This window comes from Corvus brachyrhynchos, unplaced genomic scaffold, assembly GCF_000691975.1.
Source record: "Corvus brachyrhynchos isolate BGI_N302 unplaced genomic scaffold, ASM69197v1 scaffold32, whole genome shotgun sequence".
Classification (NCBI taxonomy): Eukaryota; Metazoa; Chordata; class Aves; order Passeriformes; family Corvidae; genus Corvus; species Corvus brachyrhynchos.
The window spans coordinates 9,518,823-9,533,900 of record NW_008237919.1 but is presented as its reverse complement, the minus strand read 5'-3'; the positions used below and the strand labels follow the sequence as shown (position 1 = coordinate 9,533,900).

General features: G+C 40.3%; 1 protein-coding gene and 1 long non-coding RNA gene across 5 annotated transcripts in view; one reads left to right on the top strand and one right to left on the bottom strand.

Moving 5' to 3' along the window:
• The first annotated feature begins 6 nt into the window (after nt 1-6).
• On the top strand, nt 7-1,497 carry LOC108446487. Its single transcript, XR_001861696.1, has 2 exons — nt 7-563; nt 1,283-1,497. It is a non-coding gene; the product is annotated as an uncharacterized LOC108446487 (long non-coding RNA).
• RASSF3 (Ras association domain family member 3) overlaps nt 1,380-15,078 on the bottom strand; it is an 80,183-nt gene continuing 66,484 nt past the window's right edge. For all 4 annotated transcript variants that reach the window (XM_017733190.1, XM_017733191.1, XM_017733189.1 and 1 more), the window contains exons 2-5: nt 7,544-7,651; nt 5,818-6,085; nt 4,618-4,733; nt 1,380-4,238 (exon numbers count right to left, since the gene is read on the bottom strand). In XM_017733190.1, the coding sequence (XP_017588679.1) occupies nt 4,089-4,238; nt 4,618-4,733; nt 5,818-6,085; nt 7,544-7,651 (642 nt within the window). In that variant the 3' untranslated portion in view covers nt 1,380-4,088. The remainder of the gene's footprint in view (nt 4,239-4,617; nt 4,734-5,817; nt 6,086-7,543; nt 7,652-15,078) is intronic.

Below are 15,078 nucleotides of genomic sequence, written 5' to 3'. Positions count from 1 at the left end.
ATGAATGTATGAATACTGGACTAGTCAGCATTGTTTTGCTCAAAAGGCATTTGTTAAAAAAAGTGGTTCTATTTTCCAGTTTTATAGGATAAACAATTTCTCCTGCATATGAACTTAAACAGTGTCATTTATATGCTCCTGCAAGATGAAAAGTGTAGGAAAATTTTTGATAGCACAGTTATTTCCCAACAAATACAAGTATGCTATTGAACATTAAAATGAAGGAGGAGAACATACCTGAACGGTTCTAGATCAATGGGAGATGGTAAGAAGTGAATGCTGACAAAACTTGCAAGGACTGCAGCTGGAAATCCCCATGCTGGGAACCTGGGAAGGAAAGAAAACGGTTCTATATTCACACACTCAGGAGGAGGGCAGGAAGGGAACAGAGTCTGGTGGGGTTTTTGTGTAAATGTTAAACTGAGTGCTAAAAATTTGGCCTGCAGGAAGACACAGCAGACTGACAATCTGTCCATCCCTGCCATGGAGAGGAGTGGCCCCACTGCTCCACAAACACTGCTGCTGTCCTGCTCTGCCTCTGCACTGAACTCGTCAGTCTCCAGGTGGATGATTCTGCCCCCAAACCACCAAAACACACGTTTCTTTTGCTGAGTTGTATTTCTAGTACATAACTGCCACAGGCAGAGCCCAGTCACTCGTGTGGTCAGCAGCTTCACTGACTGCAGTATCGTTAAGGCTTTTATCCATCCCACCCTGCCTGAGTGTTGAAGTATTTGCTATTTGCAGCCCTTACCAAGTGCAAACACAGCCCTAATGTGGTTGTGGCACACACGAAGCTATGAGGTCTCACATGAACCAGCCTTCAAGGCACTGGCTGAGCCAACTGCCATCTCCTCTGCTGTGCAGCCACAGTGCCCAGGGAAGTGCCACAGAGACCAAAGCAAACAGCTCAGCAGCTCCCTCCTACCAATTCAATCAGGGAGGAGTAAACCACTTAAGAAACACAAAATAAGTAACCGGAAAATTAAACATGGATGCTACCAAAGAAAACCACTAAATCACCACTAAAGATAAAAAGGAGTGAAAAGCATTTCCCGGGGAGGGAAGACCAGGGTATCACCTCCAGCCTTGGTGTACTGGCCTCATTCTGCACGGTGTTTTTAACAGAAGGAAACCACTCGCCCCTGGGCTGTCCCACCCAGCACCACTGCGCTCCCCCCTATGGAGGGGTCAGCTCCGTGAGCCCCGCCACCCTCAGCTCCCTCCCTCTCTCCCAGGCAACCCTTAATGTGTGCTAAAGGCCAGCTGTGTCTGCCCACAGGCCTTACTGCTGCTTTGCAAGGAAATCCATTTGGCCTCAAAGAGACCACAACACCATCAGGTAAGGGAAAAACCAGACACACGTCACATAACCAAAGTATTGCCAACTTCAACTTTAATAATGGAACCATCACTTTTTTTGCCATTTCAGTAATAACTTTAAGGGGAATAAAAACTTCCCTACAAAAATAAAACTAAGCTTGTTAAAATTATAAATAGTTTAAATGTTTGTATTTAAAGACATACATTTTAATGTTTCCCTGCATTTCCCCTCCCTCATCATTTCATCATTCTGGTACCATCATATAGTGACAAGAAAACAGTTTTGCAACAAAAGCTTTGACAGTTCAATTTGATGCTAAAATTAAAGAAAGATAAAACTGACCAGGCATGACCATTTCTTTTAAATTAAAGCTGCTGTAACCGCCAGTGTGCAGAACAAAAAAGAAGAAAATTAACTCCACACACGATATCTTACAATAATTAACTGTGGACTAAGACAAAACTAAAAGTTTATTTTGGTCCCCCACCCCCATCCCCTTCACCCCAAATCAAGACTCATAGTGCATACAACACTGATTGAGGTTTTTGGCTAAAGTAAATGCAGATGTGCCTACTTAAAAAGACTGATAGTTTAGTTCAAGTAAAACCAAAATTCACATATTTTTATACTCAACTTTAAAACTCAAACAGTGTTTAAATCTGAGCAACAAATGGTTCAATATTGACAGCGATTATGCAATGATTACATAGCTATGGGCAGATACATAAATTAGGATGTTAACAGAATACCCACCAACATGCTGCTGCATTCCTAGAAAAACAAATTGTAACAAAACACAAAAGCATTCCCTGAACCATTATAAAGTGTCTCACTTGAGGATAATGTTGCTAACTCACACATGCACTACGATGTTACATGTGAAATTAAAAAACAAACAAGATATGCCTTAGATATATTTTATAGTTAGTCCTACTCTTAATTTTTCTTAACCCTTTAAAACATTATGATTGTCTCATAAGCTTGCAAATTCTTTTTACCTAAAAAACTTGTGAAGAGTTTTAAAAAGAATCTTACTACGGAAAGGAAACAAAGGCACAATTACATAAAATTAAGGGGAAGAACAGAAGCATCTTGGAGTTTCACACAGTATCCATTAGATGTCACCAAAGTTTTAACAATTCCTTGGGAATTTAAAACTAAGACATTAAGAACAGAGGGGAAAAAAACCCCACCACAACTTCTGCTGCTCTTCAATCCTTAGCACTCCTCCACTCCCCCAGCCCCCAGTATACAACTCATTTCCTCTCCGGCATAATAATGACTACGGTATCAGTCACTCAAATCTGCCTCATGCTTCCATGCTTCTATTGCACACCCACTTCTTTGGTTTCTTTTGAACATGCTTTTTTAGATAAATAACTCTGAAAGAACAACAACTATATTTACACTAAAGTAAAAAGTTTTCTTGCTACATTTTTCCTACTTTTAAATCAAGTAAATCAGCAGTCTGCAGAATTTGGTAATCAGTCTTTCAATTAAGAGTTTAAAAACCATAAGGAAAAAACCTTTTGAATTATTAAAAGCAAGAGTTACTAAGCTCAGTCACCAACACAGACAATAAATACTAACTTTCTGCTGGGCTGGAAACGGGAATACAAAATTCTACTTTCTTTGCCTGACTGAGCCTTTAACAAAGAAAGAAGCAGAGGAAGCTATTTCTGTCTTTTAGATATGATAATTCAAGATTATCCAGCCTAAAAATGGGTCACTGAGCCAGAGGAAAGACCTGACTTACAATAAAACCAAATGCATCTGTAGTTGCAGCTTATGTCTGAGCCCTCGCTAGACAGGTATTTCTCACAGAGTTATCTGAGACATGGACCACTTTTCAGAATTCAAGTAAGCAGCTTTTTAGGTTTGCAACACTTTTCAAACCCTGACTATGCCTTTATGGAACCAGCTTCTCCAAAAGGGACCTGTATGTGCAGCTCCATTTCCATTCTTACTTAGCTTTTGCTTCTCGTTCCTTCCCACTATTTCTATTATCTTTATTTCTTTTCCAGTGTGGATTTACGCAGTTAAAAACCATAAAAGTTATTCACAATATTATAACATACTAAAACTTTAACCTTGTAGAATTAGTATTTTAACTTTCCTCTGTGTAAATACTATTTTCATTTAAAACTTCCTCTGTCAGCTATTAAGAGTTCTTCTCCCCCAACTCTTACCTTCTCTTCAACTTTCTCTTTACCTTCTTCAGAAAGATCACTTTAAAGCTTTCCACAAATTTCACAGTACAAACCACAAGATCTCATATGCCTTACACCTATAACAGTTCTTTCACAAATTATACAGTAACTATTTGAAAACAGAAAGGTAGTGCAAATCAATTTCATCTCTAAGATAGTGCTCCTACTAATTCTCGTCCAAATGGCTTTAATAATTATCAATTTGCACATCCTTACTTGTAAAGATACCATTAAGCAAAGAAGAAAAAACCATAAAATCTTATTTCATAGCATCCTAGGAAATTGCTTACAGTTTCACAGCTTGCACCAAGATAACTTGGGAAACTCTCTAGGCACACAGAGGGTTGCAAACTGATGTACAAACATGCAGAATCCCTTACTTGTGGGTACAAGATGCTAAGTGACCTGGCTTATGGAACTAAGTCTACCCTGGCATCACAAAACCGTCTTCTGAATAAAGAAAACTACTCTCTGCTGCTCTTTGTACGTTGGGTTTGGCATGCTCTATTGACATTTGGTAGCACACATTTTCCTGAGAGTCCTTTGGCCCTCTTTTAACCCGGTTTCAACACCCCACGAAGGGCTTCTTCAAGTTTGCTCCTGTAAGCTGCGTAGCGGTTCTTCAAGATCTGCAGTTGGTCATTTTCCTCTTTGTCCAGTATGCGCAAGAAGTTTTGCAGTTCAGGAATACTAAAAGCTTCCCACTGGAAAGGCAAAGAGCAAAGAATGGATGAGACGAACAGAAAATACATAAATCTTTTATATATACAGTATTTCTAAACAAAGTCTCAGACACTGTAGACCATTTCCAACTGAAACAGTATCAGGCACCTTCCTTGCAAATCTTAGGGCATCTGAAAATATTTTACTCTTTTAAACTGCTTTTTTCTTCTGCAAGTAACAACAGGTCAACATAACCACAAACGAAATGCACAAAGGAAATTAACACAAAAGCACAAAGGAAATTAACAGGGGAAAAAAGTCTGCTTCCAAAAAATGAACTGTCTGGTCAGCACAGCTCAAACAGAAGCCCACTCATCCATGAAGTTACACAAACACTGACCCAGCACGGGTGTGACATACCATGACTTCTCCAGTTTCATGCTCACGTAGAACAAAACTGAGCATTTCTGTTTTGGGGCCTGCCACCAAGCGCAGGTAGAGGGGATGTTCTCTGTCTGACAGCTTGCATGTATAAACTGCAGGAGAAGGAAACCACAGTAATTATCATCTTTACCAACAACATTTCAAACACTTGGAACAACTGACGCTATGACTAATGCTTGCTAATGCTTGAAGATTTCAGAAAGATGCATGTGTAGCCAAAATTTACACACTGTTTATCAGTCTACAGACTGGTTTAGAGTGGTGAGTTTTAGGGAGGAGCTGAGCACTGACTGATGGTGACAGTGCAACACTGCACTTACACAGGAATGAAATGGCCTCCAGTCAACACAGTACACCAGCTGAATACGTGCAGGGCTGGGGTGGAGAAAAAACCCACAAGAAAAATATACAACACACAGATCTGTTGCTCTCTTTAAGCACTTACAACATCAGAGCTGTGTATTCCTGTTCAGATACCTTTTCCACTTAAAATTTCACACACAAAGTCTAAAAGACAGCTCTGCCTGCCTGACAGCCAGAAACATCTGAACTCCTGAAACTGCTCTCAAATGTCCACAGAAAGAAGGTGGATTCTAAGTGCAAGAACACAACTTTGGTAAAATGCACCTTTCCCTAAAAAAACCTCTTTTCCATCTTCCGGTATTTCCATGACAACATAGAACAAACTCCTAACAGCAGCCAGTGCCCAGGGAAAGCCATGTGCATTAACACCCAGGAGCACAACACACATGCTCATGGTTGTCACCTTGAGAGCGGTCTGCCAGCGCCACTACCTCAGGCACCACAGACACCAGGGTCTATCATTTTAAAAACCTGTCCTGTAGCTTAATCTCACAACTCTGCAGTGTATCAGGCCAGCTGAAACGTAGGGTCTGAGAAGGGAGCATAAAATAAAATAGGATGGACTGCAAAGCACAGGAGATCTGTGTAAATGTTTTAGCAGGTGACTTTGTCTTCGATGAATTAGCCTGAAATACCCCCAGATCTTTTGCTGTCTTACCATGCTACTTTGCATAGGGAAAAAAAAGACATGGTAGGAAGATTGTCACCCCTATTTATCTGAGTTCTTCCACCTGGCTTATTTCAAGTATTACTATAGCACAACTTCTTCCCCAAACCCTTCCACTACCAAAATGCCCCAAGCTCAGCTTATACCTTGATCTTCCTTGTGACAGCGTTTATAAAGTGCAAACTTTGCAGGGTTGTCAGCCACAAAGAACTTCTTGAGCAAGGCCTCGATAACTTCCCGAACAGTGTTGGTGCTGCTGATGTGAAGGGTGTTCACGCAGCCGTCCGGCAAGTAAAAAGCGGTCTCTGTATTGCTGGGAGCACACCTCCCCTGGCTCTGGGAGGACTGCACAGTGATGGGTCTGCATAGTTCCATCTGCACTTTGATGAAGCCAGTGTAAATCCCATTTGCATTCTGCAGTGAAGGAAAGGACTGAACTGTTAACATTGTCAGCAATGACCAGCTGTGACACAGCAGTGGAGCAGCCACATGAAAATGCTCACTGTGGTGAACACAGTTTAAATACCACTGCAATACACGACATCTCATAGGAAAGGTATTGTTGTGGTAGTTCAGACAGTTATTCTTTCTGGTATATCTTCTGAATATTAATGTTGCTTATTAATAACTATTGAGTATTAATGGTTTTTTAATAATAACCATTGAATTCTAAGTATATTAGGACCTCATCAAGCAACAGGTATGACATACCAGTGATAGGTTTTAACTTTAGGAGAGAACTATGAAGTGAAAAAGATCACTAACACCCATCTTTGGCAACAGATTTACTGCAAAAATACAGAAATTATCTCCCACACTTTAGCTGTCTTTGTCAACTTCGTATGAGGTATTTAGATGGTCAAATCATGTTGAAAAAAAAAACCCAACCAACCAAAAAAAAAAAAAAAAAACCAAAACAAAAAACCCCACAAAACGACAAAAAAAAAAAACCCAGACAAAACCCCAGAATAAATGCCAATCTAATCAACATCTGAAATTGTTTATTCCAGTTTCTTCTGAAAGACAAAATAGTAAAGCAAATCAAACCTTACTGAGCTAGAAAACTTTTGACAATCTGGTTTTAGGCATAGTAAGTCCTGATCCACATGCAAAAACATAACAAAGATCTTCTCAGTACACAGTCATACTTACATGGTTTAGGATATAATGGAATTTCAAAATTTCCATATACACCCACGGGAATATGTCATGTATTAGAACATTTGGACAGCATGACAACTGAGTAACAGCGTGTGAAGCATATGCAAATTTTATTAGTATGGTCCTGAGTAGACTGGACTGAATATCAGACCTGGTTCACAATCCTTGGAAATTATGAGTCTTATGTATTCCAGTTTGTACTGTCTATGTTTTGAGGACAGGGGGAAGAAAGCCTCTTCATGCTGAAAACCTATATGACTACTCTGAAAGTTAAGCCTCCTATAATAAATATTGAGTGTTTTAATTTTTATCACTCGTTGAGCATCCTTATCAAAGAAATCTGGCAAAAATTTATCTGCAGAAACAAGATAAATATACCTTCATTTTTACCATCTGAGCATTTTCAGAATTTGTCAGAAAATTCTGACAAATTTTCACCTTAGTGTCAGCTGACAGTTTACCTTAAACACATTTCAGATTACACCAGTTTGTTTTTACAACAGGTTTTTTTGATCCATATAAAAGAGTTACATGGATAAGAAGCATTTCAGACATGAGATTTAATTTGCAGATCTAAGGAAATGTCACTTAAAAAATCATTAAAACAGTTTCATATGTAAGATGCTGAGAATAAAGCAATTCACAATGCACTACAAAGTTACAGCTCAACTGCTTGCATTAAAAATTACAGGAATCCTATGCAAAACTTACCAAGGTCATCTTTAATTTATCAGTGACAGATGAATTATAGCTTTGTATCTTCTCTTTAACTTCTTCTTTACTGAGATAAATGTGAGGTTCTCTCTCCTTCTGAACATCCTTCAAAAACAAGACAGCAGTTTTAAAATAAAAAATAATAATAATTATTTTATGATTTTGGATATGAACATTACTCCAAATGGTAATTATTCCACAAAGGCTCAACATAACAGTAATTAGCTGTGCAGCAACAGAAAGGATTAACACATTAAGCAAATCAAACAGAACATTCAGAGTGAAGGGAGATGGTTTAATCAACACATCCAAAGACACCTGTGCCCTTTTGTTGCCAACTGTTTTCCTTCGAATATTTTGCAGCAGTATGCAAAACAGCTCAGCTCATTTTATGGCTTGATTTCCTCCTGTCAATGCCATGCCATCCTGTTAAGAACACTTAAAATTTTCATGAAATATTACTTGGGGCACAAATAGGTATTTCTGAACAAATGAGGAGTACATCTGAAAATAGCAGCACGTCCTAACAAGTAACCCTGACAATCCCAGCATGTGCCAACAACACGACGGCATCCCTGCATTCCAACGTGACAGACAGGATGTTACACACAGGGTCACTGCCTACTACATAAACCATTGCAAGTAACTCTCCAGATACATAATGTTACACCAATTGCATGTTTTTTCCATGGGGAAGGCCTATTAAGATTTTTCAACTGTTGCTTTTATGAGGTTGCTATGGATTTCACGTGCAGCAGTAAAAGACGACCCTGGAATTGGATTTTTTCCAAACAAACATTTGTTCCCAGTCTGTATTCCCACAGCAAACCAGTGTTATAAATACATTCCAGTTTCTACCACTGGCACAAACGCCATATATAGTATGAAAGAGTTCCAGCTCTCAGCTTTGACGATTTAAGGCTTCAGTTAGACAAGGGAGACGCTTTGAAGAACCTCGATGCTTTCAGAGAACACCTGAACACATTCACCCTACGGACAAACCAAATCACAGTTCCATCTATCCTCACAAACACATTTGGAGCATATCCTGAGAAAGGACTTCCCTGACTTCAGTGGCCAGTCCTGTATCCCAGTATATTGGACACCACTCAGCACAACTCAGCATACACCTTTGCAGGCACTTCAGTTTGCCAGACAGGACCCCAAAGATGAGCACATCTGCTGTGCCATTGTAAGCTTCCACTTGCCAGAAAGAATCTGCTGAACTTTTTGTGTCTCCTAATTTAAAATCAAATATTTTTAGCTCTTTTAGGCTTAGTTTTGCTTTTCCTATATGGCATTTCACTAAATGACATGCTGGAGCAGACTTATTTTCCCATAGCTATAAAAAGAAAGGTGTGGTCTGAATGGAGAACTTGAAGCCAGAAACCTTGAATTCTGATCTGGGCTCAGATACTGATTTCCTGCATACCACAGAGAACATACCTTTATTCCAAAATCAGGAAACTGAGGCAAAAAAGGAACACCAGTGAAAGACAACTCTGCCATTAGTTCCTTAAACACAGTTCTAAGATTGTGTATTGCACAGTTGCCAGACACCACCTACTATATTACAAACACTAAATTACTGAACATTTTCAGAATTCAAATCTCTATTCTCCCTAGAGAAATGAAGCCTTGTTGCCCCTCTATTTTTCATCTTCCCTCTCCCCCAAACTGTCATAATAAAGACGGACACAGTTTCATCTAAACTGCCCACTTCATCTCTCCAAAGGCTCTTTCAGCTTTATAGTGTTCTATTTGGGGGCAAACAAAGCAGACACAAAGGAAAAAAAGTGGATACTAAAGGGACAGGAAAGTCTGCAGGCCTCTATTTACATCTGTATGACACATTTCAAGAACCCAAGCTTTAACTTGCAACATTCCCTGTAAGTGCAGACAAACTCCTTCACATGGATGCCAGCCAAGACTCACCTCAGGCAAGCACATTGTAGAGGTCATATCTCTCCAACCTACCAACAGTATTGATACTGAATTTCCAATACTGGCCACCTCAGCTTTAATGTTTATTATTAATTAATTTCTGATTGTTCAGCCAGGTACCTACCCAGCTGGAGCTGACTGTCACGATGATTACTGAGGTCACCCACAACATCCACTATCGTTAAGCAAAAACACAAACCAGGAAAGAGGAAAAAACCTCAACCTATGTTGAAACATCAACCTTTGTTTACAAAAAAATAATAAACAAACAAACAACCATTTCGCATTAACTTCTGTGCACCTCAAGGTTTAATTTCACAAAAACAACTTTTAATAACTGTAGGTGACAAAAAGAACCTATTGCCTTTAATGGCAATGGCACAGAGTAAGCTCACAAGGCTGACAGCTAGGAAATTATCTGTATGCATTATTAAAGAGAAAAAAAAAAGAGCAAGAAAAAAAACCTTGGTGAATTAATAAGTATAAACAGACAACAAGAAATTCTCTCCTATTTTCACACAGGAGAGTTTTCATATACATTTCTGTTCTCCCAAAATGACAGAAATTTGATCTGGTTAGAAACGACACTACCCCACGAGATCACTCTAATCCTGGGGATTGCCGTGGAACCAGGCACAACAAGCAAAATCCAAGCACAGCATCCAAGCCAGCTGATTTCCCATAGACTTGCCCTGGTCATGCCCTTGTAGTCAGCCTTCTCAGGTGCGGCTCCACTATAGAGCTGTGGGCCACAAGGTATCACTGGGGCAGCTGACGTTCCCTCAAATGAGTCAGACATGATTCCATACTTGAACATACCACAGGAATTTCTGCCTTCTTGCACTAGCACTAGAGGCCAGACAATTTTGGCAAAGCTTAATTAAGCCCACAAAAAACACATCTGTGTGTTTACGCAAAAGCAGGGATTACCTCCTTCTGTAGCAAGCATTCTGCCAACAAATGTACCTCTAACTCATTTTCTAAACAACCAAAGCCTGTGCCTCAATTAATTTTAACAGCACGTAGTTCATAGCAAACCTCTGAACTGAATACAAAGAGGACTACTAGGATTAAAACAGACAAATGGACCCAAAATCATTCAATAAAAATACCATACATAATAGGCAGAAATGCTGTTTACTTCAGTCATCATTTTCACCCTACTCCACCATCTTTCACCATCAAGACCACAGGCAGAGAAAAGTGAAGACATGTCCCAGAAGAGGAAAGAACTTGATGCCACTGGAAACCTAAGCCCGAGGTCTTCATGAATTATTCTGGCGATACCATCTTGCACCCCAAAAAAAAAAAGCTGAGAACACTCCAACTACTCATTCATCAGGGCACAGCTTCAACCAAGCAAACAAAACCTCCTCACTAGATACACACCAGGACTTACAGAAAATCACATTGCTGTTACACAGACTGCAGAGACAGTAAATCCCATATGACTGCTGTCAACAGAAAGCCAACAAAGGAACAACTCACTGGGTTTATTATGAACAAGAAAGCCTCAGCCCACCATGATTCACTGGGTCAGCTGCACTCAGTGAGTATCATTAAGCAGGACACACAGATTTGAGGCACTTGTGTCTTTTAATTTTCCTAATTATGCTTAACCAACATGCAAAGAGAAGCTGACAAGATGGTATATAGGTTTTTTTCCCTGGTTTTTTCAACTTTCCTGAAGCTGAATTGCTCTCAGTATACATTAGCACTTAAATTTTGCCATACAGCTTTGCTAGCCATGTTGGAAGTTAAAATAAGTCTTCTTTGACCAGCATACTGAGGTGGGTAGAGGAAGACTTGGCAAACTCATTTCCCATAGGAAATAACAGGTCCTTCATAACAGGACCCACTAAAAGCCATCCCCTGCTAACTCTCCTTTTGTCTAGCAGATCAAATTCCACTTTGTTATCTCAGCAGGTAAATTTATTACCTGTGAAGACCTTGAGTCATCCAATACAACAGTAATACTTAATTCATCTCTACCGTGCTTTACAACGTGCTTCTGACATCTTGCTCTTGCAATGGCCACTAAAGTGGTTGAAGCCACACCTGCTCAGGGTGGGACTACTGGTAAAGTAATTGCTCCTAAGTCAGCTGTTTCAAACAAAGGAGCAAGAGCACTTTGGAGGTGAGACTGGGCACAGCTTCTCAAAGTTAGTGTGCTGCTGAGGCACAAGGGAAGCATGATTCATCTCCAGGCTGATTCAGATGCAGCTGATTCATCTCCGACTCCCTACAAAATGCCCAGCACGCACCTCAGAACAACTGTACATCAGGAATTGTGAAACCACCTTTCTTCAAAAGTTAGGCCTGGTGATGAGCTTCCTAACCACAGATGCTTGCATATGTCACAGCAGCAGAGTGAAGTATAAACACAACCAGCAGAGCAGTTCACACTGGGTCTTCTTCCATCAACCAAGACCTAGATGTTGCTAGGCTTAATCATATAGCACTTCTGGGTGCTAGTGTGCAAAAAATGAACCTTCTCTATAAAACAATGCACAAACATTTCCATGCTATTTTTTGTAAAAATAAAATAAAATATATAGAATTGAACCTGAGCTAGGTTCTCTTCCATCACCTAGCCAAATTATATTCTTGGTAATGTCTGCCATGTCAGCACCCCTTTCTCCTCCCAGCCCACTTCAGTGTTTTCCTCATCAGAGCTCCTGGTCTCCTTCCATTCCCTGATGCAAATGTGATCTGCTACTTCCTCAGACCAGCAAAGATGGGAAAGATAAAAACTAGTCCCAAGGAGACAGCTGAATACATCAGAATCCGTGCAGATATATCTGGGTCTAAAGCACTGATTTTCTAGTGTGAGCTATTAATTGTTAAGAAAATCATTCTGTCCTTCACAACACTTACAGTGCACACCACTGGCAGCCATTTGTGTTAAAGCCATTTCTCAGCTCAACCAAAGCAGGATTTAATTCTCAAATGAAATTCCTAAGCAACAGCTGTCCCTAAGAGGGAAATGAGGCAAGTGCTATCATTTTCCCAAGGGGAATAGCTGGTCTTTCATTAGAGCTCATGATGCAATGCCTCTTCACAGTTGAGCTTCCTCCCAACAAAAAGAGCAGAAAAAGTTTTTTCTTTATCGCCTCCACCCCCCATGCTCATCTCATTTATTGTAGCACAGATGTTTCGAGAAGCAGCACTCTCTTTGTAACATTTATGCTGAGTGCAAAGCCCTAGCTGAGACTCGCTCAGCATGAATCCTCAAGAAACACAACTAAAACTGCACAAATTACAATTAAAGTGAACTGCAAGTCAAGTTGTGGTCCCAAAAAAGAAGAATCACATCACATCAGGGGTTTTATGGAAGTCTAAGTCTCACGGTTTCTGCCAAAGCCTAGTCTCGCATGCAGTAAGAAAGCACTAATAAACTCAACAGCTACAAGCTGCTATGGGACGAGGATGAAAAAAGGTTTCACAAACAAAGAAAACTCCAAAACCATGAAGCCTGTATCCTCAGGATCCTTGCCTTGAGTCAAATGTCTGGTTTCCCCAAACTGCTACTGCAGCCTTCTATTCATGGAGAGATAAAAGGTCTCTCTCTTCCGTCCAACCTGGTATTTTCACAAAACTTAAGAAATTAGCATCTCTTGAGGAATGGAGAACTAAGTTCCTCTTCAATATTTCAGCCTGAAAGACACAGGGAAATATAATGGACAAAAGGTTAAACCTATCCCGGGAACTTAAATAAAGCATTTTTATGAGAAATCTGAAGAACCAAAGACCTCTGGGAACTCAAGCAATCTTTTAAGGCATATCAATCCCTATCTCAGCTCTCATGTTTCACATTAATCACACACATACAGTGAACATGATTCAGTCAGATGAATGAAGATTGCTGTAAATTGTGGCTGGAAATTTCTGAAATAAAGCACTAAGGGGTTGAAAATGAGAAATCCGGCCTAATCTAAATTAAAAAAAGAAGTCTTGTTTAGTCATAAAAATTTCAGCTAGTGCATCCTATTTACACTACATTTGCATTAAAGAAAGGATTTAACTAACAGTGCTATCATACAACAACAAAAAAGCCCAACAGAGAATACAGGAAACAAAATAAAGGGAATTCTGATCTCAATTGTTACTCCTTCTACTAGCAAGAATACTCTCTTTCCTACTGCCTGCCAGCACTCCTACAGGAAAGACAGCAACTGAAACCTTGCAATTAAACTATTTTGAAACAAGCACCTTACTTCTCCCTCATCCTAACTCTTCTGAGAGCAGAGCAGCTTCCCAAGTGACAGCAATCTCTCCTATCCTGGGGCAAGCCTGAACTCAGGATACGTGCTCTTCCTTCATCTGAAACCCTGAGACTCACCAAGTAGAGACACTCGTCACAGCCAGTCAGAGACACCAGTAGCCATAAAGGTGTGAAGAAGACCAACTAGGGGCAGGGTGGCCAGGAGGAAACATTAACATCTAAGTACCTACAGGCATTGACCTTATCACATAGCTGAACCTTGTAATGTTTGCATCTTCCTGAACAGGGTGAGGTTGCTTTCTGGGTCAGGGAAAGGGGAATTTTTCTCACAGGATGGACATGGGCAAAATAATCTATCTTCTTGTAATACCTTTTGCTTTCTGCATTCAGGGAGATCCAGTTCTCACAGTGGCACACAGGGCAAGGAAGCAGTCTCTTTTTTAGGAAAAGATTTTGTTTTTCTAAGCAGGTTTGGCTGATCTGAGTCTTGAACAATTATCCTGACAGTCAGAGAGAGTTCAAGAACAGCCCACACCATAAACTCCTGACAGAGCAAGAGAAGTGGCACCCTCCCAGGTCAGGTGTACAGGGCATCCAGCCTCATATTCTGCCTTTGACAGCAGCAAAAACAAAGGCTATTTCGAGCAAGCACGTGAGCCATCTCTGCAGCCTCTCTGCTGGCATCCACAAGTGTGGAAGCAGGAATTCCGACGGCACCTCCCTTCCGAGTCTGTTCAGTGTCCATTTATGGGCCTGGTGCCTATGCATGCACATCAGCCCTTTCTGAACCTGCCAACACCGCCTGTCTCTACACCTCCTGTGGCAGCAAGTTCCAGAAATTCATGACTGCAGTGTGAAGAGGTACTGCCATCTGCTTTAAGCTGATCTTCTACTAAGACAGAAGATAACTTCTGTTAAAAACATTGAGTGCCCTTTAATCCCAATATGGCAGGAGCTGGTAAACCCAAGTTTCACATTCAGTTTACGTATCACCTTTGTGATTTTGTAAGCCACAGGCGCACATACCTTCTTTTTCTTTCTCCAAAGTGAGAAGCCTTGAACTCCTTAGTCTTTCCTAAGGTAGTTGCTCCATCCTCTCAATCATTTTGCAGCAGGGTGACTAAGCACAAAAATGGGATATGGGGACCAGACCAGGACAGAACTTGCGACATAGGTGCACCAAAGCTTAGATGCTCTTTGCTTATCAATCTGTATGCTACAGGTATATGAAAAATCTTTACTTTTATCCATGATGCAATGTGGTCTCCCTTCCATAGTGGTTAAAGAAATCCCTGTGCAACACCACATTTTATAATTTTATCATAATTTTACAAGGTACAGGCATTACAGTTAATACTTGTTA